The sequence below is a fragment of the Microcaecilia unicolor genome, chromosome 2 (assembly GCF_901765095.1).
Source record: "Microcaecilia unicolor chromosome 2, aMicUni1.1, whole genome shotgun sequence".
Taxonomy (NCBI): Eukaryota; Metazoa; Chordata; class Amphibia; order Gymnophiona; family Siphonopidae; genus Microcaecilia; species Microcaecilia unicolor.
Window position 1 is genome coordinate 225,568,901 of NC_044032.1, and position 25,611 is coordinate 225,594,511.

General features: G+C 44.2%; 1 protein-coding gene across 1 annotated transcript in view; it reads right to left on the reverse strand.

Annotated features, from left to right (window-relative positions):
- Positions 1 to 6,389: 6,389 nt before the first annotated feature.
- Positions 6,390 to 25,611, reverse strand: part of LOC115462357 (leucine-rich repeat extensin-like protein 5) — a 112,350-nt gene continuing 93,128 nt past the window's right edge. Inside the window, exons 7-8 of the mRNA XM_030192366.1 lie at positions 18,981 to 19,046; positions 6,390 to 6,532 (exon numbers count right to left, since the gene is read on the reverse strand). Coding sequence (XP_030048226.1) covers positions 6,470 to 6,532; positions 18,981 to 19,046 — 129 coding nt within the window. The 3' untranslated portion in view covers positions 6,390 to 6,469. The remainder of the gene's footprint in view (positions 6,533 to 18,980; positions 19,047 to 25,611) is intronic.

Sequence of the window (25,611 nt, forward strand, 5' to 3'; positions counted from 1 at the left end):
GATTATTTAATATAAAATGCAATAAAATAAAAAGTAATCTTTATAACAAATACAAATAAGATTTAAACAACCTTCAAAAAATATACATCAAGAACACAAATTTCCTGAAGTAGGTCATTCCAAAACTTCACAGACTGATATATAAAAGAATTTGTTTAAAAAAAAAAACAAACCCACACACACACCTCAAATTTAAGATTCTACACACGCCTAACTAAATTTCTTCCTTCCTTCTTCCTCCAGAAAATTCAGAGGATGATAAAACATGATAAAAGTAATAGGAAATCTTCCTTATCAAGAAAAACTGGTTAAGGTTCTCAGCATTAGAGACAATCCAGAGATGTGTCAGAAGTTTGTACAGTCATGAGTGTGAGGGAAATGCTGAGACCAAGGATCAACCAAAAGGGAAGAAAGTGAGGGAGAAATGAGAAGAGGCTTAGGAGGCAGAAGGGAAGGAGGTGTGATACGGGAGAGAAAAGGAAGGAAGGAGGAAGCAGGAAGAGATCAAAAGGGAAAGGGTGGAGAAAAGGGCAATGAAGATAGGTGATTCACACACTGAATCCACTCAAATATACACCCAGACACACAGTCGCCATGTAATCAAACACGCACACTCTTTTACTCACTCATGTTTTATACAGAGACAAAATGTATCCTTACCTCTATACACATTAGAAAATTCAGGAAGACGTTATCAAGTCAAAGGAGCTACTTTTTCCTCATAATTACTGCAACATGGTAAGACCTGTTCAAACTGGAGCCAGCCCGTCACGGAGTGATGATACTCCCCACTGTATTATTTCACACTGTATCTTGTGTTGATTAGTAAAGAGTAGATAGTGAAATTCTGGACACAGAACTACAGACAACTTTATACAAATAATAAAAAAAGTGGGAGCATAAATTAGAGTGAGAAAAAAAAAGTAGTATTTAAGAAATGGTGAAACAAGCTAAAAAATTAAACCATTGCCTGCCTTGCAAGGCTCTTCAGCCCAGCTCACCACATACTACTGGTCAGTGGTGATATGATTGAGCAGACTTTAAAGAGCACACCCCATTCATCTATTTCACTAACAATTCTACTAGCAATCAAACCATCAGCACAGAGGACCCAAACCTTTCCACCAGAAGTATTCCTCACTTCACCCATATTATGGCTCAAAGACAACCAGAGCATTTTGCCATATCCCTACTTCTCTCTCTCTACTCCTTCTCCTATGTGGCTCAGAATTTGGAGCAGGGACAGTAGCAGATTGGTGTAGCTCCATTTTGATGTCTATTCTCTGCTTAGCACAGTGATTTTGCAGCAGAATGGATTTTTTTTAACCTCCTTGTTCCTGCTGGAGTCATCAGTGTCCAAGCAGCTGTTCCACTGAGGAGGGCTTCAGCTGCCAATGGAGAGAATCTGCCAATAGAATGATGAAAGCAGCGTCACCCCACTGGCCAGTATAGAGGAGGCATTTTTAAAATTCACATGCCAGAAATGCTAATTTCATGCATCGTGAGATAAAAATCAAAGACCCATTAAGTTTAAAAATCACGTCTCAATTCTCGCTTGTTTAAAACACACCCGAGTACCCACGATGACTCCACTCAGGTGGATGTTCTCTGCTCTTCTTTAGTTGCTCCAGACATGATTTCTCAGTCACTGACAGCCTAAGTCAGTTATTTTCCCATCACCGCAACCACTGCAGCCATCCCCAGGCCTGTTTGTCACCTTCTCATGTGCCCAGCCCAAAGGATCATTACAACTAAAATAGGAGAAGATGGCCCAGAGAATCCCCATCCACCACCACTTCCTCCTCCTTCCAGCTCTGATCAGATTGAAGGCATGGGTTTTAAAGAGAAAGGGGATGACCTGGAAAGAGGAGAGAAAATAAGGTGATGAGCCAGAGAAGCACAACAGGTATCATCCTAGGGAGGATAGGAACATGCCTGGAGAGGTAAGAACATGTGGATGAATGATAGAGTTTGGGAAGGAAAAGGTGAGGGGGTGAGCATGGGTAAAGAGATAGGGGGTGAACTTGAGAGGTAAGAGAGAAGAGATGAATTGTGGTGAAAAGTGGCTGATTGGTTGTGTCTGGGGACAAGGAACCTGGGGACACAGAGTGGATGAGTCTGGGGAGCAGAGGGGTTGAGAAAGGAGATGAGTTTGTGGAGGTAACCCTTGGAGTATGGAATAAACCTGGAAGGGGTAAGAATGAATAATTGAGTATGGAGAAGGGGGGGGGGTTCAATCTAGGGATAGTGGATGAGTCTGGAGAAGGGGTAAGTCTATGATGGATGAGGTTGGGTGAAAGAAGGGATTAGTCAGAGGAGAGGGAAGGGGAAGGGAACGTGCAAAAAAATCAGAGAAGGGAAGGTGTGTGTGAGTGAGGAAAAAGGGAAAAGGAAAGGAAAGGAAGAGAGCGAGGACAGAAGGAATAGGAAGAAAGTGAAGGTAGTAACATATAGTAATATATAATAGCTGACCCAAGATAAACACATATATATATGATATAACATATGCATACATCTTGACCTATCCTTATTTTCAGGGCACAGACTGTGGAAGCATGCCCAGCCCTGACTTAATCACACTTTTTAAAAATCACAATATCATCTTTGGTAATAACAATGATAGCAGTTTGGAAACGTTGACAGTTTTTAATTTTCTGATTTTTTTGTAAAGGAGAAAAAAAAAAGATACTTTTTTTAATTCATTGGGCTATAAAAACTTATTTTCTTGTGTGATGCACTCAATCATTGGGTATAGAGTTCGATATTAAAATGAGCACACTTATTTCACTATTAATCCAAACGGAGGCTCGCTATTTCGCTGCAGCTTCTTTAGCATAACCGAATACTGCTTCAATATTTGACAATTAAGTGCTGATAATGACAAATGGAGCACTATTTCTTGAGTTTGATGTTTAAATGGAAGGCCAAGTTTCACAACAGTACTGTCTTCTTTTGAGATAGTAGCAGCAGGTTGCTTAAGTAGTTAGAAAATGCTGGTATTCAGTTATGCTCTTGGGTTAACTTGAATGTTTGATATTGTACAAGGGCACAATTTGAGAGATTAAGATAAAACAGAATACACGTTATCCCCTTCAACTTCTAAGCAGCTTGTAGATCCAAGGAAAAACCACAATTTGAAGTGCATGTATATAAACGCTAGAAGCCTAAAAAAATAAGATGGGAGAGTTATATAGCACCAAATGAGGTAGATATAATAGGCATCTTAGAGACTTGGTGGAAAAAAAACAATCAATGGGACATTGTGTTAACAGGATGCAAATTGTATTGCAATGATAGAGAGGATCAAATTAGAGGGGGGTTGCGCTATATGTTAAAGAAAGAATTGGAGTCAAATAAAATAAACATTCCACATGAAACAGATAGCAGCGTGGAATCATTATGGATAGAAATTCAATGTGTGAAGGGAAGGAGTATTCTTATAGGGCTGTACTAGCGTCCACCAGGACAGAATGAAGAGACAGATGAAGAAATGTTTACAGAGATTTGGAAAGCTGGCAAACTGGACAACACTATAATAATGGGTGATTTCAATTACCTTTTACACAAGGAATCTGTAGAATTCTAACCACACTAGAAAAACAACAAATTCTACAAAAATAATCTGTATCAGAAGGATCACTGAAAAATTAAAAAAAAATGGAGAAAAAAAGCCCTCAGGGAACAAAAGGAGACACACCTATTCATAAGGCAAGCCTTCAATATATAGCTGGCTCACAATCATCAGTCATTAAAAACCTCCAGTAATATATGCACCAAAACAGTCCTTATGTAGCAATAACACTAATACAGAATATGACTTGAAAATTATACACAGTTCTCAGTTGCCCACATACATATTACTCCACAGTACTTATCTTGATATAATCTGATTAGGCGTGCAGATAAAGGGGGCGCTATAATCATTCAAGATTCTATTGATTGTATGTCAGAAATTAATTGTTAATTGATTGATAAGGTATATCTGAAGGTAGACAAGGATCCCTCTGATGAGGTTACTGCTATGATTGCAGAAATAACAATGGAAGGTAGAAAATTGGGTTTCTTAACTAAGACTGAACACTCATTTTTGAATGAACAGTCACAATATGGAGTAAGCTTATGTTCCACGGACCCTGACAAAGGTTGCAAAACCTTGGCCATTGTTGGCCGTGGAATAGTGATATATGGAGACATGAAGAGTCAATGCATTTCGAAAAGCTAAGTAAATGTTTGATAGGACTTTATATATAAAATAAATAAATAAATAATTTGGGGGAGGCTTTTTAAGCCAATGATGACTGTATGACCTCCCAGAGTTGATTGGCTTTTGTAGCCAAGGAGGAGTCAGTTGAGGCTTTTCCTCCCATTTTTAGTAAAAACAAGTTTGTTTGTTTGTTTGATTGATTTGGAGTTGTATAAGGTGTTACACAGATGACATCTTTTTGCTATGGAAAGGGACTCAAAATGAATTACAACAATTTGTGCAGTATTTAAATAGCTGTCATACCATCATCAAATCTGATATGCACAGTGGTGCTTCTGGTACTTCTTTCTTGGACATTTGGATGACTTTGAATAAGGGTGCCTTTGGTACATCTGCGTTTGTAAAACCTACTGATCGTAACACTTTGCTCCAATATTTGAGCATGCACCCTTTCCACTGTAAATCCAATGTAACTTTTTCACAATTTTTAAGATATCGCAAAATTTGTTCTTCTACACAGGAATTTAAACAACAGTTACCCAAGTTGACTGATACATTTCTCTCTAGAGGACACCCTGTTTCATTAGAAAAAAAAAAGGAAAAGAGCGTTGTATAACCATAGAGAGATGCTTTAGACCTCAACAAGTAGAGACACTTTAAGATATGATGTATTAACATCTGTGACACAGTATAACATCCATACTATGGGACTGGTGAAAGCTGTGGAAAAACATATTACTGTACTGAGAGTACATCTTTGTTTTCAAGACATGAAAATAATGCTCTCTTAGTAATTTAAATGACATTTTGTGTACAGCAGAAGTTTGGAATCGTGATGCTAATGGGAGGGAGGAGGGAGAACATCATAGGGTGTGTGGCTCTTGTTCAGTATGCAAGGTGATGTGGAGTTCTACTGAGTTTGTGGATGTCCATACTGGTAAAACATATCCTTTATATACAAAAACTACATGTTCTTCTTGTAATGTGATTTATTTGATAAAATGTCCGTGCGATTTATACTATGTGGGTCAAACTTCCAGACAGCTAAAAACACACTTGATTGAGCAGAGACATTGTATTCAGTCGAAAAAGCTAACAACCTTTGGTAATGCATTTTTTTTGAAATTAGCACTTTTTGCCAAGATCCGATGTCTAGTGCTGGAACAATTAAGTCTCACGGAGCGTGGAGGGGATATCAGATGCTTGCTCTGATGTTTCTTTCATACACATCCCCGGTCATAGCAGCTCAATCACCTCACACACCCCCTACACTACAATATCTTGTTTTCACACACATCCTGAACCAGGTTTTCAGTCTATCATGCATACAGTGTCTCATGTCTCTTGCTTCCCCCCCACCAATCCTTCTCTTAACTTTGGTTTGTTTTACTTTGCATTCTGCCAACTGCACAACCAGCATCTTCCCTGCAGGATCATATCAACGTTAGCCAGTGGACTTTCTCAAGGACTCTGCATGGCCATCTTCAACGAGTGAGACAAAAGAGGGTTGCAGACATAGAAGGTGCCTAGAGCAATGGAGGGAGAAGCTCACTTTAGCAGCTGGGATTCAGATAAATAAAAAAAATTAAGAGACCATCAGTAACCTAATACTATTTTAAAATGCACATTTTAATGGAAAAAAATAGTTTTAGCAGTGAGGTCTTTTACTAAGACACAGTAGCGTTTTTAGCTCACGGTAGAAATCAGCTGGTGGTAAATGTCAAGACCATGGCATCTCAGCATTTACCACCAGCTGATTTGTACCACGAGCTAAAACGCTACAGTGGTTTAGTAAAAGACCCCTTTAATTTGCAGAGACTAAACATAATCCATAAAGGCCCAGTTTTAACTCGGTGAGTGCTGTCACTTAAGTAGGGCAGGTCTGTGGAAGAGAGATGGAGAGTGTTTCTGGGGCCAATACTTATGGGAAATGAACCATGGCCCTTTTACACAATACCTCTATTGAACCATGACCCTTTTACACAATACCTCTAGCTATCCTCTCCCACAATTTCGTAGCCAGTGGTACTTTCCAGCTTATATAGCAATTCCTGAAGGAGAGTACAAAGCCAATCATTTAACTACAGAAGGGAAAAAGGCTGCAGGAGAAAAAGTAAACCAACAAAAATAAAATGTATTTTATTATATTAATACATACAAAAGATCACATTCTTAAAATGCTCTTCAGAGGCATAATCCACTAAAAGTAGCTTATGTAAACAGAAAATGATTTCTCCTCTTGATGCAGGGCAACGTAAAATTGCATCACTTCAGCAGAATAATCTTTGCTGCCAGTGTGTCAGGACAATCTCCACAAAATTCATCAATCTAGAGAAAATTCAATAGATTTTGTTATGTACTTTTTTCTAGTCTGTCGGTCACTCTGTATTTGAAGTCAAAATGTTTGAATCATTTCTGGTTTCAGCATGTTTCTTGGCCTCTTTTTCTAGAACTGAGGTTCAGGGTTTGTGCCACAAACTGAGGTCAGTCCCTTCTTGATCTTTAGGCTGAAACGGACAACTAATAGAATATGGGAAGGGGAATAGAGAGGTTAACAACCTGTCACCTGATCTTATTTGGGGCAGGTTTCAACCCAATCCCATTATCCTGGAAACCCTGACTGGCTGGGTGTGCCCCGAGGACTGGGTTGAAAATCCTCTGCTTTAAACCATGCCCAAACCAGAAAAATTAAATCTCCTGTTTCAAATAATATTCCAGAATTTATTTTAGAGCCAATGTTTATTTTTTATGTATAGTATTTAACTACATTACACTATAAAACAAAAGCTGTAAGAAAGAAAACTTGAAACTTGGACTTACTTGCTAATTTCCTCTCTTTTAAGTCCTGGTAGACAGTACAGACAAGTGGGTATGTCTCCCTGCTAGCAGATGGTGACAGAGAAAAAAAGCTCAGAGCTGATTTTACTCCCCTTATAGGGGGCTGGGGCTGTCTTCATCTAATCAGCAATTTATGTCAAAATTACAAGTGCTGAAGGTAATTTTTATATTTTGGGTTTCCAATGCACCACCAAAGTCAATCCTGATGCAGTCAAAAATTTCAGCTGATGGTCAGTAGCTCAGTAACGAGAGAACATACCAAGGGTATGAACTAGGCCAGCTGTCAGATTGAGAGGCTGTGATCACTGTGGCTTCCCAGGATGGGCTCTGGACTGGTCTGACAGGACTAAAGAAAAGGAAACCAACAGGTTAAATTTTACCTTCCTCATCATCCCTGCTGGACTAGTCCAGACAAATGATAGAACTGGAGGACATGAGCTGAGGTTGTAGGGTGGTAGACTTAGGAGTAATGTCAAGAAATTCTTTTTCATGGAGAGGGTGGTCAATGCCTGGAATGCCCTCCTGAGGGAGGTGGCAGAGACAAAATACTGACAGAATTCAAAAAGGTTTGGGATGAACACAGAGGAAATCTATTTAGAAAATAGATGGTAGAAAACAAAAATAAATTAAAAAAACAAACAAAAAAAAAAAAAACCTTAAATGGCTGCAGGGGATGGATGTGTGAGTGATGCTTGGATGGCTACTCCAGCTGTAAAGAACTAAGGCTGGTGCCAGGCAGACTTTGTAGGTCTGTCTCTGTATATGGCAATCTGGTTTAGGATAAGCTGGAAAGGGCTTCAATGGCAACTTCAGTAGCTGGAACAGAGGACAGAGCTGGGCAGACTTTTATGGTCTGGGTCCCGCAAATGATGGATTTGGATAGGCTGGAGTGGACTTTAATGGCAACTCCAGTAGGTGGCACATAAGGATAGAGCCAAGCGGACTTCTACGGTCTATGTCCCAGAAACGCCAAAAAAAGACTCATGATAAAGTATATATCATCACATTCAATGTTGGTTTAATCATGAATTGATAATGAGTGTGACTGTTAGGCAGACTGGATGGACCATTCAGGTCTTTATCTGCCATCACTGACTATGTTACCCAAATTCTTCAAAACCTAAGTGGAAAGAAGCCCTGAGAACTTTCAGGACTCCTACATCCAAGATGTATTCCCTCCAGAACTGCATACTCACAATGAGGTGCACAAAGCAGGGGTACAATTGAGTCAAAGGCACTGCCCTGCCTTTATACTCTGGAAAAAACAATTAAACTTGAGGCAGCATGGGCAGAAAAATCATATTTGTTAATTCTAACTTTTCAGTCCTGTAAAGTGATGGAGGAATGCCATCTGGTTTAGATTATTTAGAAGTCTAGCTTTTGCTGGGCTAAAGGTTAGAAAGGTCAGAGAGAAATTAAACTCTCTTTGTCCCTTTTTTTGAGTGATGGATTGCTAATGCTACCACATATGGATACCATTATGAGCCAGGCATATTGTAGGCAGATTAAAGGATTAGTTTAAAGTGCTTAGAAGAAAATAGTTAGATTTTAGAAGTTCTTGATATGTAGATTTTGTCTTATAAGGAATTCTGATTTCTGTTTATTTTAGAATATGTTTTATTCTGTGTAATTAATAAGTTCTATTTCTATGTAGAATATCTTTTCAATTCAGTGTTACATCAGTGTCTGACTTTCAAGTAAGACTGCAGTTGAAAAGGTCATTATCTGGTTTGAATTATCCACAGTCCTAGCGAGTTCTGTGAAGGAAGCTAATAGGTGAAAGAGGTCAGAAAAAGTCAACTTACTTCCTTGATGGATTATAGCAAAATGTAGGACTGTATGCCATTAAGCAAGACTGGCCCCTTAGCCCCTAAATGAACCCAGTTTAAGCTATGACTGGGATTATGTGAATAATAATAAAATGCCAAGAGATAGGTGCCCCATTGTCTAGTGTGAGAGGCCCCAGGTCATAGGTTAGTTTGGGAAATATCTAAAACCTATGTAACTGATATTTTTGAATATATGTGTAGAGATGATTGGTTCAGACAGGGTAATCAATCTATTCTTTACCATCTGGAAAGTAAGGGGGGCTAGAGGGGTTTAAAACTGTATATAACTGGGAGCAGAAGCAGCTTACGTCAGAAGAAGGAGAGAAGAGAGCTGAAGAGGACAGACAGAAGCCGCAAGACACAGAGAGCTGAGAAAGAGAAGAAGAGACTTAGTGCTGATGTCCTACTTTGTTTGCTGGCAAATAAAGAAGATTTCTCCCTCATTCTGGTGTGTGCTGTTTGACTTCTGAAGTACCACAGATTCTGCTAATAGTGGTAATTCCTGCAACAAACTCTGCCTACAAGGACTCCTGTGCTCTAATCCTGTGGGCTCATCAGCCCAAGGGCTTGCTGACTCACTTTGAAGTGATCATTTCCTCGACTCCTTCTGAAATTGATGCCTTAGAGAACACTATGCCTTACTTGAACACATCAATAGACCAAAGACCTACCAAAAATCCAGAAGCAGTACCACAAGACTCCTGCTAGAGGTTGCGGTAGTCATTTTTACTATGGCGTTGCTATGGGCAGAAGTGAGTGGGGTTCATTCCTGTCCCCATCACTCTACTAGAGCATCAAGGAGTAAGAAAGACCCAGGGAGGCCTCCTCTAATTGGGGGAGGGGGATAGCAGCTTGTATTGAGGGGGACTGGAAGGGAGGGAGGAGGACATGCACACTCCACATATCCTAGCCAATATTCAGCATACGTGACTTCCAATCAGATGCTGATATTCAGTGCCCAGACATGGCCTAATATTGAATATCGGGGACTAATTCTGCCCGTGGCCATCAATGTTTAAAAAAAAATGCTGACCACTACTGGCTGAATATTTACAGCAAGCGTTTCCATGAAGGAACATAGCAAATAAAAAAAAACCCTGTTGATCACAATAAGGAAAGGTTCGCCCAAGCCAAACCAACTGTCCTAAACTATTTTGCCAAGAAATGGAAAGAGCTGCTTGAATAGTACTGGAGGGCGAAGGGGGAACCAAGTGAAAAAGAGCTTCTGATACATACTCACAGCTGGCCTCCAAATTTTGGTCCCTGAAGTCTCAGGACTTCTCCAAAAAATAGATCTCTTAGAGAGGGTAAAACTGAACAAGTTTGAGTGTAGTGTAGTGTGTCCACAGAAGGATAGCTGTAAACACAGTGAATCCTATCTTCAACCAGCACCAACTAGGCCTCATCTGTGACAGAACTGAACAACTATACCAGATCTACCAGCCAAGAATCTGTCCAAGAACTATCAGTTTCCACATAGGGATGTTTGAGAGAGCCACTCAGCATGGCCCCATTCAAGGGACGATGGACCCAACACAAAAGTACTTGAACCAGAGTCATTACACATAGCTGCCTAGAGAGGCTATACAAAATATTGTTTAAACAGACAATCTTTCTAGCACTGGAGTCTATGAATGCTGTGATTCCCTCCAACCAACTATGGTTTTATAAGACAAGCACAACCCCATAGGTAACCCCACATCATATCTTCCTCATGGCCTTGGCCACGGTGTCCAATGGCAGATGAAATTTAATGTGGACAAATGCAAGGTGATGCACATTGGAATGAATAATCCGAATCACAATTACCTGATGCTAGGGTCCACCTTTGGGGGTGGGGGGGGGGGGGGGGGGGGGGGGGGTTAGCGCTCAAGAAAATATCTTCTACTCAGAGTGAGGCGGCGGCCAAAAAAGCAAACAGGATGCTAGGAATTATTAGGAGAAGGCCAAAAATACTATAATGCCTTTGTATCGCTCCATGGTGCATCCGCACCTTGAGTATTGCATTCAGTTCTGATTGCTGTATCTCAAAAAAGATATAGTGGAATTAGAAAAGGTTCAAAGAAGAGCAACCAAAATGATACAGGGGATGGAACTTCTCTCGTATGAAGAAAGGCTAAAGAGGTCAGCTTGGAAAAGAGATGGATGAAGGGAGATAAGATTGAGGTCTACAAAATCATAAGTGGTGTAGAATGAGTATAAGTAAATCGATTTTTTACTCGTTCCCTAGGGGTCACTTGAGGAAACTACATGGAAATACTTTTATAACAAATAGGAGGAAATATTTTTTCACTCAACGAATAGTTAAGCTCTGGAACTCTTTGCCAGAGGAGGTGGTAACAGTAGTTAGAGTATTTGGGTTTAAAAAAGGTTTGGACAAATTCTTGGAGGAAAAGTCCATAGTCTGCTATTAAGACAGACATGGGAAGCATGTAGTATGGAGTGTTGCCATGATTTGGGTTTCTGCCAGGTACTTGTGACATGGCTTGGCCACTGTTTGGAAAACAGGATACTGGACTAGATGGACCATTGCTCTGATCCAGCATGGCTACTCTTATGTACGTTCTTATGTAAGGCTGGAATCAGATGTCTCACCCTGAGAAGATCCCACCCTCAGCTATCACGTTTAGCTAGCAGCACTTGTGGGAGGAGGAGGGAGCTACTAGCACTCAAGAATATGGGATCCACCTAAAGATTACCATCTCTCATAGCTCATCTGAGAGCTACCATGAGACCATGCGCTAGAAAATAAGGGTCACTGGCTCCTCTTTCAGTACAGTCTCCTCTCATGAGGTATTATGCTCTTCTGAAGGGGCAATCTCCCTCTGTTTGTCAAAATGGATATCTTCCTCCTCTTTCCCAGATGACTTCCTGTATAATCCCATCCAATGGAGTGCTCTAGCACCCCAAACATTGCCAAGGGTCAATCTGTGTTTCCTTCCATGCAGGGATATTGATTAGGACTAGAAAGTGCTGAAGACAATACTCAAGCAAGACCAACCCTGGAATTTGTTTTTAAAATTCTCAGGGTGTAGCATTCTCCAGGCATCACAAGCTTAATCTAGATTTAAAGGAACTCTGGATGGCTTTACCTGTATAGAGGGGCAGAAGACTGATTCTGCCATTATTCACTGAGCTGAGGTGGAGGGGGGGGGGGGGGGGGGGAGGAACAATTGCCATGATTTACCTCCTTTCTTTCCCCAGACATACCTGGAAGCAAATGAAGAAGGTAGAGGGTGGGATGCAATCACTTCAGCTACTCTGACTAAACCCAAACCTGACAGCACCATAGGATACTGGGAGCCAGTGTGCGCTGAAAGCTATTTTGGGGGGTAAATACTGTCTTCCTGTTTACTTTCCAAAAACAGAGGGAGAGTGTGCTATCAGTTGCTCTTGCTGTTAGATTTGCCAAGGATGAAAAGTCACTGGGCACTACCCAATGCTAGACCAACTGATATTTTTTTTAAATTTTTGTTACATTTGTACCCCGCGCTTTCCAACTCATGGCAGGCTCAATGCGGCTTACATGGGGCAATGGAGGGTTAAGTGACTTGCCCAGAGTCACAAGGAGCTGCCTGTGCCTGAAGTGGGAATTGAACTCAGTTCCTCCGGACCAAAGTCCACCACCCTAACCACTAGGCCACTCCTCCAACCATAGGAATTTAGCCCCAAACCGAGTCAGACTCCAAGGTAGAAGGGAAATCAACCTCAAAGGACTATTTCCCAGAGTATCTCCTAGAACTGGTCTATGCTCTACCAGGAACTTAGGCCTACAGCCTGCCCAGGTATGACCTACTCACAGATGCTGCATCAGGCCATATGTCTACACTATCTGCTGGAGACAGAGACATACTGAGGAGCTGAAGGTAGTACCAGCCCCCTATAAAGTGAGTGGTCAGCTCTTGAGTTTTTTCTCTGTCTCTCTGTGGGCAGGGGAACATAACTCACTTGCCTAGACTGATCTTGGCATGAATGATAAAGAAATACACACTTTGCGTGTTTCCTATCTCTGCACCCTTGCAGGGCCTACATCCTTACTGCAAGAGCATGCAACTCCAGTTCAACAACTAAAATAGGTCTGGTTTTCAAGATACCCAGAATGAATATATATATATTTGCCTATAGCTGGCCTAACAGATTATTTTCAATGAGTGCAACCAAGCCCATTTCGTCAAAAATGAAACGGGCCCTAGGAAGGCTCTTGTCTAAGCGATTTCTCCTCTCTCCCCTCCCCTCCATGTCCCGTGATTCTTCCCTCCCCTCCCATCCATGTCCGATTCTCTTTTTCCCTGCCCTCCCCTCAATGTCCCGTGATTCTGTCCTCCCCTCCATGTCCAGCGATTGTCCTATGCCCTGCCCTCCCATCTGTTCGTAACATCCTAACGTCAACTCGCTTCCAGCGTTCCCTTCCCTCTCACTATTCCGCCCTCCTCTGACGGCATTTTGTCTTTATGCGAGGGCGGGACAGTGAGAGGGAAGGGAACGCTAGAGGCTTTCTGACGTCAGGATGTTACGAACCCAGACAGCCAACCAGCCATAGAACGCTGAGGTGCAAAATCCTATATAATAATTTCCAACTCCAACGTTCTGAAGCTGACTCCCCGTGGCACTGAAGGGTTTGTAGGGTCCGTGCTGCCTGTAACCATCTGTCTCACTGTCCCACCCTTGCGTCATAATGTTATGATGTCGAGGGCTGAACACAGAGGGAAGGGGAAGCAGCATAGTTGCGAGGCAAAGCAAAGCAACGTCACAAACATGAGGGACCTATCACAGACAGAAGAACCGAATGCCAGCAGTACGAGGCACAAACCAACTGCCTCAAACTATCAAGCAAGTCGCGTGCCCGGACCCACAATCCCACAAACATCTTCACATCACAGAAGCTGCAGCAGAAGCGAGGAAGATCCACAATCAAAAAAAAATTGCAATACGAAGCAAAATCGTAAGCGCGCGACTCGGCTGACACGGCCCATGACTGTGGACCTGGACCCCACAGTCTCCCCTTTCACTCCCGAGTCGCCGATGGACCCGCTGCTCTCTCCCTCGCCCATCCTGAGTCGCCGCTGGAACCCGTCCCCCTCCCAGAGACGCACTCACTCACCCTCCTCCCTGATGGACACTCCCAGCAGCCACACGCAAGCCGTCCCGCCAACCTCCCTCTCCTCTCCCAGTTCGGACACCCGCCATCTCCTTCCTCGACCGACTCCCTCCCGAGTCGCCGTTGGACCCCCCCATCCTCTCCCACCTCCTGTCCCGACTCACCTCGCCGCTGGATCTGGAGGACCCCACCCTCTCCCCCCTCTCGCTCCCGAGTTGCCGCTGGACCCACTGCTCTCTCCCTCCCCCTCCCACACAGGGGGAGGGAGACAGCCTATGACTCAGACTCTGAATTCGTAGGGAGGGGGCCTGGAACTTTGAGGGAGGGAGGGGGGACCCTGGAAATGGGAAAGAGGGAGCCTGAAACTTGGACGGAGGGAGGGGGGACCCTGAAACTTGGAGGGAGGGAGGGAGGGAGGGAGGGGGGGACGACAACTCTGGAACTCGGAGGGAGGGAGGGGGGGGCTCCCTGGCACACACTCTCAATCTCACACACACACTCGCACCCAGTCTCACTCTCTCTCTGTCACACACTTGCACATTCACTCTCTCTCTCCCACACAGTCACTCTCGCACATACTCTCTCAAATATACACACTCCGAGGAAAACCTTGCTAGCGCCCGTTTCATTTCTTTGAGAAATGGGCCTTTTTTACTAGTTATTATATAGATTATATAGATATCACGGCTGCCTTGAAAACCAAACTGATTTATTGCTCCAGAGAATCAAAGTTGTTCAAACTTGGGTATGTGATGACATCTGACAAACTGGATCACCCTTCTTCCTAGCTCCTTTCGCCCTTGTGGACAACCTCCTCTACTTTTTAAAAATGTGTTTTCTAACAGAATCAAGTTTCTTCCAGTATATATCACTGTAATGATGATCTCTTCATGCTAGAGCTCCTGTCAAAATTTCTCCTTTGGCCAACCAGCAAATGCAACCCTGTAAGGCCTACCTGTCACATTTCGAACCTTGTAGCACAGTACCATGAAACGCTAAAGAACAGAGCTAAAATTTGCAATATTCAATGGCACTTATCCAGGTAAAAATGGCTCCTACCCAGATAAGTGCCACTCACTGGAACCACACCTGGATTTTCAGCAGTATTATCTGAATAATGCCACTGAAAATCATCACCGACTACTTCAGTACTATCCAGGTAGTACCAAGGCTGTCTGGAGCCAGAGCCAGCACATATCCAAGTACTGCCAATAGCTGTCTTAACTTGGCATTGAATATCGTAGTACTCGGAACTTTCAGTAGCTGCTCTACACCCAGATATTCAATGCCAACATCTGATTATTAGCCAATGATGAATATCCAGGTGTACATTTAAACACCACACCAGAATCTGAATCTACTGCTAACCAGTGTTTAAATATCAGTAGAGTCTATACAGTTTTTGTCTATTTTAATCACAAAATTCTATAAACATTTTTTTCTCCTGACTCCAATATCTGCAGCATGGGACAGAGAACAGTCCTGTATGTGTCTTGAGTGGGGGGTCTTTGGGCCAGCACTGGCACTTGAGCTAAGCTTTTGTAACATTTGGTTTATTTTATATAATGGAAGCAACCTTCATCTCTTAGCCAATAGCTAAGAAAATGCACAACAGTAACTTTGTTTTGTGGTCCTTTCAAGGTAGCACTGCTCTGCATAACAGCTTGGGCAAAAACAGGCTGTATGGGAAAAGGAGAAATTAGGTCTTATCTAATAATTTTCTTTCCATTCCAGAACCTGTGGGGATAGTTGTGTCCATCAACCAGCAGGAGAGACAGAGAACTGAAAACTCAACTGAGATATATCTCTCTTGGCATCCAGTCCAGTTCCTTACTATAATTTATGTAGACAAGCAGGAAGGAGAACCCCTGAATAAACACAACCACCTTAAACATAGTAACATAGTAGATGACGGCAGAAAAAGACCTGCATGGTCCATCTAGTCTGCCCAAGATAAACTCATATGTGTATACCTTACCTTGAATTTGTACCTGTCTTTTTCAGGGCACAGACCGTATAAGTCTGCCCAGCAGTATTTCCCGCCTCCCAACCACCAGTCCCGCCTCCCATCACCGGCTCTGGTACAGACCATATAAGTCTGCCCTCCCCTATCCTAGCCTCCCAACCACCAACCCCTCTTCCCTCCACCTGCTCCGCCATCCAATTTCAGCTAAGCTTCTGAGGATCCATTCCTTCTGCACAGGATCCCTTTATGCATATCCCACGCATGTTTGAATTCCGTTACCGTTTTCATCTCTTGCTAACCTAACACTAACCGGATGTGGACCTCTCATCTCTGGACAACTTGTAGAGAACAAGAGATCTGCACAAAGCACCGTGCAAGGTGACAGTTGTTATCTGACCCATTACTTCGCCCAACTAAACATCTCAAATTGCGTAGTTTACACTCTAAAAGCTAAAATAAAAACCTCATATAAATAACTCTAATGATCCACCTTATCTAACTTAAAATAAAGCAGCACACATACCAATTTGTCGCAGGATTGCATTGTTGCGGTAAGATGACATGGAGCGCTATATGGATGCCCTTGTGAGACACTGTTGTATAGATTCACATTCTTTTTTGGAATAAGTACTTTATTCACAGGATATGTCTTTTTGTTCACTTAGCACACACACTACATTATGTGGGTGGTTTCATGGCAGACTTTAGCACTTTTAGAATGTGGATTGATATCTGTGCACTTTTAGTTTTCATTTTTATGCCATGTTCACTTATGCACTTTAAGCACTTTTGGTTAATTATTTAAAATTGAATGGGCAACTTTTATAAAAGACACAGTTTTTATAGTATCTATGGCATATTTATATTTTCTACTTACAACAAAAAGTGTTCTTTTTATATGTTCTGTTGATTGATACCATTTATTTCAAGTGTTTTTGTTTTTTATTTAGCCCTGTTAGTGGCGGTTTTGCAAATTTCTTTACAGAGAATTCTGAAAATTATTGTGGTAAGCTAGGCAGTATTAACTTTTGATTGATTTTCATTATCCATTCACATCCCTATTATTAGTGTGGTTTTGCATAGAAATTAGGATATTTTTGGGATGGACCAGGCAGCAATATCCTATATTTATTTATTATGTCTTCTAATTGCCTTTGTAGATTAGAGCTTTTATGAAGTTCTGGTTTATTTCCAATCTGTTTATTATTTATCATGTTTAGTATTATTTACAATTGAATTTTATTGTTTGACTAGTAAAAAAAGGCCTGTTTCTCAACGCCCCTTTCTTTCCGAGCACTCTACCAAAACCCTCATCCACACCCTTGTCACCTCTCGTTTAGACTACTGCAATCTGCTTCTTGCTGGCCTCCCACTTAGTCACCTCTCCCCCCTCCAATCGGTTCAAAACTCTGCTGCCCATCTCGTCTTCCGCCATGGTCGCTTTACTCATACTACCCCTCTCCTCAAGTCGCTTCACTGGCTCCCTATTCGTTTTCGCATCCTGTTCAAACTTCTTCTACTAACCTATAAATGTACTCACTCTGCTGCTCCCCAGTATCTCTCCACACTCGTCCTTCCCTACACCCCTTCCCGTGCACTCCGCTCCATGGATAAATCCTTATCTGTTCCCTTCTCCACTACTGCCAACTCCAGACTTCACGCCTTCTGTCTCGCTGCACCCTACGCCTGGAATAAACTTCCTGAGCCCCTACGTTTTGCCCACCTTTAAATCTAGACTGAAAGCCCACCTCTTTAACCTTGCTTTTGACTCGTAACCACTTGTAACCACTCGCCTCCACCTACCCTCCTCTTCTCCTTCCTGTACACATTAATTGATTTGATTACTTTATTTTTTTGTCTATTAGATTGTAAGCTCTTTGAGCAGGGACTGTCTTTCTTCTATGTTTGTGCAGCGCTGCGCACGCCTTGTAGCGCTATAGAAATGCTAAATAGTAGTAGTAGTAGTAATGTAATGAGTTCCTGCCATTAATGTTTCCACGATTGTATTATGAATATAATTGTTGTTTACATGTGTAAGATTTCTTTATATACAATATTTTTTTTGTAAACTGTGTTACAATGTGGTAAAAGTTTTCCTTGTTCAGGCCCTTCAATCAGTTTAACAATCACATCAGAAGAGCTCCTTACTGGTGAGAATGCAACATATAGTTGCCCATGTGAGAGACTGAGAGTGACAGTGTGTTTCACAGACAGTGTAAGAGAGAGATACACTGAGTGATTGAGTGTGTGTGTGTGTGTGTGTGTGTGTGTGTGTGTGTGTGTGTGATGCGTGTGAGTGACAAAGTGATTAAATGTTTGTCTTCCCTTCCGTTCTGTGCACTTGGCTCCACTGATATTCGTACCTCCCTATATATGATTGTTTGTTAGAGATTCAATCCACTCCACTTCCCTCCTCCAAGTTCCGTTCTGTCTGATTGGTGAGGGCGGGGACAGTGAGAGCCAATGAAACGCTGAACTACAGACTTACGAATCCTACATTGCCACAGTGCCACGGAGTCAGCTTCAGAATGTTGGAGGTCCTTTTTATTATATAGGATATACAATGGGAATCACTAGTTCCTGTGTTTTTAACGTGCGTCATACACTAATGAGCCTATAGGAATGTATTGGCGCGTTAGCATTTAACACGCCTTAACTTTAAAGGATCGTTAAAAACGCTAACATGCCTTAGTAAATATACCCATAGGTATGTTATGGTAACATTATATATATTAGGAATGTTTTAATATGTATTATTCATGTTTCTTTGGATTAATTATTATTTATTCTATATTATGTATATGTTGTCACTTATTATGACTTTTGTATTCTGATAGACCCATGATGAAGATGCATAGACGCCAAAACATGGACCGTGTTGGGTTTTTTCAATAAAGAATTTCCCATTGTCCCACTATTTGTGCTTTTTGTTCTGCTTTCACAGTTTCTCTACCATATACATATAGAATTACAGAAGGACCAAAAATTATTCTGTGTTACAACATAAAATGTCTGATCCAGCATCCAAGAGCTAGGAGCACGCACCTTTTCACCATTCTTAAGGAACACGAACGTTGGCATGGCAACAATGCCAAAATCATCAGCGACATCCTACAAAAATAAAAAATAAATTAAACATTCTGAGCATAGTGCTTCCCACGGTTGGCTGCATGGAGCTTCCAAGGTGGCTGGGTTAACTTGCATGGAGTGATCAAGGTTAGAACCCAAACATAAAAGAACATGAAGCTGGATGTTTTGGGCAATAGTTTCTGTAATTCTGGTGGGCTGAGCTTGGTAGGATGGCATGAGAAAGGACTAGAGTACTGACTTAAGTACTGCTATTAAGAGTAGCGGAATATAACAAAATCTGATGTGGTTTGCAAGTGAGTGTGCTGGTAAGCACCATGGTAAATTTTGGACACGCTTAGACCAAATGTGGTAGCAGGGATTTGCTGTTGGTTTGTATATAGAAATTTGTGTGCTTCTCTACTCAGGATGGCAGAAAACCAGAAGAACAATCTCAACTGCAAAAACTATGACAAATGGTCTTTATCTGCCATCATTGACTATCTCCTCTGGTTTGCTGTCTTTCTGCAGTGCAGGGGATACAAAAAGGAAGCAGCATGCTGCCTGAGTACCTTGCCATGACTGGGAAGTTTGAGCTTAGCCCTCATCTTTAGATAGTATATGCCAGCTTTAGAAACAATTACATATCTAATTTGTGTGTATACAAACAGGTTTCAATAAAAGTAGTAGGAGGTACCATTTTCCAAAGAATGAAAAGCTCAAAAAGACAAGCTTTCATTTTATGAAACTGGAAGTATGGACACTACAATGGAATCCAAGAAACTATTATTTCAATCTATAAAAAGGTACCTAAATGCAATGGCACAATTTGAAGGTGTGTATAAACATGGGCAAGGTCTGAGCAGGATGCACAATTACACAGGTAACTTATAGAATACCGTAAGTTATGTGCGTATCTCCGGAATCTAAAGCAAGCATTTACACCAGCTCTATGACTGGTGTAAGCAATGACCTCAAATGCATACAAGCATGTATATCAGGTTACACTACTATTCTGTAACAGAAAGTAGGTGCCTACTTTCCTTTATAGAATAGGCTGCAATTAGGCACCCTTTTATAGAACTGCTCTCAAAGTGGTCTATATTCAGCAAGCTGGCGAGTGACAGTTAACCAGCAGAATTTCTCTAAATAACTTTAGCCAGCTATATTCAACAATTTATCTGGATACCTTTACACCTGCTATTTGTGTGATCCAACTTAGCAAAATAACTTTGTTTGGAGATTATTGCCCTGACGAGGTAAAACTGCTCTTAGGAATGCCCCCAAGCACTGCCTCTTTACCAGTTACATTTAGATAGGGAGGAAGGGAAAATATTCAAGTCTTAGGCTTTGTCCAATTAATATCAAAAGTTGGCTGGACAAATGTTTTCAATATTGATTCCACCAAGACCACAGTAACAGAGGGAAGACCAGATATTAAGTAAGCGCTAGGAAAGCAGAATCAGCAGGTACAAGTAGGTCGAGCAATTATTTTCTGCTGACATATATATGCTGGATCAATTTCTTGCTATATGGGTGGGTGTGTACCTTGGCCATTTTATACATGTTGGACTCCCATCCTATATAATAAAGCTCACCTCCAACGTTCTGAGGCTGCCTGATGGCTTCCGGTGGTGGTGTCCCTCATGGAGTAGATATCCGGTGGTGGTGTCAATCATGTAGATAATCGTGACGTCAGTGAGAGGGGAGGAGCCACGAGTGCCCAATGTGGAGGTGGAGTAGGGAAACGTCAGGGAGAGGGGAGGAGCTGCGATTGTCCAATGTGCGGTGCGTGTTTCCCTACTCCTCCCCCTGCCCAGGAATCCGAAAGGAGCGCCAGGAGGCAGGCGAGAAGGTCTACTGGGGCCAGTACGCCAAGCGGCCGAGGTTCCTACGAGAAATGCGGGCACAGCATCGCGAACGACTCGCTGCGACTGGACATCATGGTGCAGGTAGGCACGCGTGCTGCAGTACGTGGGGGCAGGGAGCAGGGCTCGGATACCGGCGATCGCTTGCTAGCGCCCGTTTCATTGCTTTCTGAAACGGGCCTTTTTTACTAGTATCTAATAAAAGATGTTTTCCTCCACAATCACTTTACTGTCCTCACTTTTCTTTTTTAAGAAATGTGAGAAATAACAAAAAAGGGGGCAACAAACAATATGGAAACGATATAGATGTTAAGTATTTTCATAGTCTTATTTTACCAACCATAGACACGTCCCTTTAATAGAAATCCTACATTTGAAACACAGACCCTCTCCCCTCCCAATCCCCACAAGCTACAAGGCATGAGAAATTCAAGCTCTCTTCTAGTATCCAGGGGAGGGCTGGTAATTCCTAACAATCTGGATGAAAAGTGAATGATACATACCTGTAGCAGGTGTTCTCCGAGGACAGCAGGCTGATTGTTCTCACGACTGGGTGATGTCCGCGGCAGCCCCCACCAACCGGAAAAAAGCTTCGCGGGACGGTCGGCACGCAGGGCACGCCCACCGCGCATGCGCGGCCGTCTTCCCGCCCGTGCGCGACCGCTCCCGCCAGTTGAATGACTAGCAAAAGATGAAACACACAACTCCAAAGGGGAGGAGGGAGGGTAGGTGAGAACAATCAGCCTGCTGTCCTCGGAGAACACCTGCTACAGGTATGTATCATTCACTTTCTCCGAGGACAAGCAGGCTGCTTGTTCTCACGACTGGGGTATCCCTAGCTCTCAGGCTCACTCAAAACAAGAACCCAGGTCAATTGAACCTCGCAACGGCGAGGGTACAACAGAAATTGACCTACGAAGAACAACTAACTGAGAGTGCAGCCTGACCAGAATAAATTCGGGTCCTGGAGGGTGGAGTTGGATTTACACCCCAAACAGATTCTGCAGCACCGACTGCCCGAACCGACTGTCGCGTCGGGTATCCTGCTGGAGGCAGTAATGAGATGTGAATGTGTGGACGGATGACCACGTCGCAGCCTTGCAGATCTCTTCAATAGTGGCTGACTTCAAGTGGGCCACCGACGCTGCCATGGCTCTAACACTATGAGCCGTGACATGACCCTCAAGAGTCAGCCCAGCCTGGGCGTAAGTGAAGGAAATGCAATCTGCTAGCCAATTGGAGATGGTGCGTTTCCCGACAGCGACCCCTAGCCTGTTAGGGTCGAAAGAAATAAACAATTGGGCGGACTGTCTGTTGGGCTGTGTCCGCTCCAAGTAGAAGGCCAATGCTCTCTTGCAGTCCAATGTGTGCAACTGACGTTCAGCAGGGCGGGTATGCGGCCTGGGGAAGAATGTTGGCAAGACAATTGACTGGTTAAGATGGAACTCCGACACCACCTTCGGCAGGAACTTTGGGTGGGTGCGGAGCACTACTCTGTTGTGATGAAATTTGGTATATGGAGCATGAGCTACTAGGGCTTGAAGCTCACTGACCCTACGAGCGGAAGTAACTGCCACCAAGAAAATGACCTTCCAGGTCAAGTACTTCAGATGGCAGGTATTCAGTGGCTCAAAAGGAGGTTTCATCAGCTGGGTGAGGACGACGTTGAGATCCCATGACACAGTAGGAGGTTTGATAGGGGGCTTTGACAAAAGCAAACCTCTCATGAATCGAACGACTAAAGGCTCTCCAGAGATGGCTTTACCTTCCACACGATAATGGTAAGCACTAATCGCACTAAGGTGATTCCTTACTGAGTTGGTCTTGAGGCCAGACTCTGATAAGTGCAGAAGGTATTCAAGCAGGTTCTGTGCAGGGCAAGAACGAGGTTCTAGGGCCTTGCTCTCACACCAAACGACAAACCTCCACTTGAAAAAGTAACTCTTTTTAGTGGAATCCTTCCTAGAGGCAAGCAAAACCCGGGAGACACCCTCAGACAGACCCAACGCAGCGAAGTCTACGCCCTCAACATCCAGGCCGTGAGAGCCAGGGATTGAAGGTTGGGGTGCAGCAACGCTCCGTCGTTCTGCGAAATGAGAGTCGGAAAACACTCCAATCTCCACGGTTCTTCTGAGGACAACTCCAGAAGAAGAGGGAACCAGATCTGACGGGGCCAAAAGGGCGCTATCAGAATCATGGTGCCGCGGTCTTGCTTGAGCTTCAGTAAGGTCTTCCCCACCAAAGGTATGGGAGGATAAGCATACAGGAGGCCGGTCCCCCAATGAAGGAGAAAGGCATCTGACGCTAGCCTGCCGTGTGTCTGAAGTCTGGAACAGAACAGAGGCAGCTTGTGGTTGGTCTGAGAGGCGAAAAGATCCACCGAGGGGGTGCCCCACTCTCGGAAGATCGTGCGTACCACTCTGGAATGGAGCGACCACTCGTGCGGTTGCATGACTCTGCTCAGTCTGTCGGCCAGACTGTTGTTTACGCCTGCCAGGTACGTGGCTTGGAGAAGCATGCCGAACCGGCACGCCCAACGCCACATCCCGACGGCTTCCTGACACAGGGGGCGAGATCCGGTGCCCCCCTGCTTGTTGACGTAATACATCGCAACCTGATTGTCTGTCCGAATTTGGATAATTTGGTAGGACAGCCGATCCCTGAAAGCCTTCAGTGCGTTCCAGATCGCTCGGAGCTCCAGGAGGTTGATCTGCAGATCCTTTTCCTGGAGGGACCACAGACCCTGGGTGTGAAGCCCATCGACATGAGCTCCCCACCCCAGGCGAGATGCATCCGTCGTCAGCACTTTCGTGGGCTGCGGAATTTGGAATGGACGTCCCAGGGTCAAATTGGTCCGGATGGTCCACCAGAGCAGTGAAGTGCGGCAACTGGTGGAGAGGCGGATGACATCTTCTAGATTCCCGGTGGCTTGAAACCACTGGGAAGCTAGGGTCCATTGAGCAGATCTCATGTGAAGACGAGCCATGGGAGTCACATGAACTGTGGAGGCCATATGACCCAGAAGTCTCAACATCTGCCGAGCTGTGACCTGCTGAGACGCTCTGGTCTGTGAAGCCAGGGCCAGGAGATTGGTGGCCCTCGCTTCGGGAAGGTAGGCCTGAGCCGTCTGGGTATTCAGCAGCGCTCCTATGAATTCCAGAGACTGGGATGGCTGGAGATGGGACTTTGGGTAATTTATCACAAACCCCAGCAACTCCAGAAGTTGAATAGTGCACTGCATGGACCGGAGGGCTCCTGCCTCCGAGGTGTTCTTGACCAGCCAATCGTCGAGATATGGGAACACGTGCACTCCCAGCTTGCGTAGGTAGGCCGCTACCACCACGAGGCACTTGGTAAACACTCGTGGGGCAGAGGCGAGCCCAAAGGGCAGCACACAATACTGAAAGTGCCGTGCGCCCAGGCGGAATCTGAGATACTGTCTGTGAGCTGGCAGTATCGGTATGTGAGTATATGCGTCCTTTAAATCCAGGGAACATAGCCAATCGTTTTTCTGAATCATTGGCAGAAGGGTGCCCAAGGAAAGCATCCTGAACTTTTCTTTGACCAGGAATTTGTTCAGGCCTCTCAGGTCTAGGATGGGACGCATCCCCCCTGTTTTCTTTTCCACAAGGAAGTACCTGGAATAGAATCCCTGCCCTTCCTGCCCGGGTGGTACGGGCTCGACCGCATTGGCGCTGAGAAGGGCGGAGAGTTCCTCTGCAAGTACCTGCTTGTGATGGGAGCTGAAAGACTGAGCTCCCAGAGGACAATTTGGAGGCAGGGAGGCCAAATTCAGGGCGTATCCGCACCGCACTATTTGGAGAACCCACTGGTCGGAGGTTATGAGAGGCCACCTTTGGTGAAAAAATTTTAACCTCCCTCCGACCGGCAGATCGTCCGGTACGGACACTTGTAGGGCGGCTATGTTCCCGTGGATCCAGTCAAAAGCCCGTCCCCGGCTTTTGCTGTGGAGGCGCAGGGGGCTGCTTAGGCGCACGCTGTTGACGAGAACGAGCGCGCTGGGGCTGTCCTTGTGCCTGGCGAGGCCTTCGGGCCGGCTGGTTGTACCTACGCTTCGCAAAAGAGTAAGGTGCAGCCTGCCGGGCCCGGGAAAAACGTCCACCTGTGGAGGTGGATGCTGAAGGCGCCCGGTGGGAGAGCTTGTCGAGAGCGGTTTCCCGTTGATGCAGTTGGTCCACCATCTGCTCGACCTTCTCACCAAAAATGTTATCCCCCCGGCAAGGGACGTCGGCCAGTCTCTGCTGGGTGCGGTTGTCCAGGTCAGAGGCATGCAGCCATGAGAGCCTGCGCATCACTATACCTTGGGCCGCAGCACGAGATGCCACGTCACAGGTGTCATAGATACCCCTGGACAGGAACTTTCTGCACGCCTTCAGCTGCCTGACCACCTCCTGATAAGGCCTGGACTGCTCCGGCGGGAGCTTCTCGACCAGGTCCGCCAGTTGTTGCACATAGGTCCGCATGTGGATGCTCATATAGAGCAGGTATGATTGGATTCGGGTCACGAGCATGGAGGATTGGTAGGCCTTCCTCCCAAACGAGTCCAGAGTGCGAGACTCCCGCCCCGGGGGCGCCGAGGCGGTATCCCTCGAACTCCGTGCCCTCTTGAGAGCAGAATCCACGACCGCCGAGTCATGGGGCAATTGTGGCCGCATTAGCTCTGGGTCAGAGTGGATCCTGTACTGGGACTCTGCTTTCTTGGGAATGGTGGGGTTAGTTAA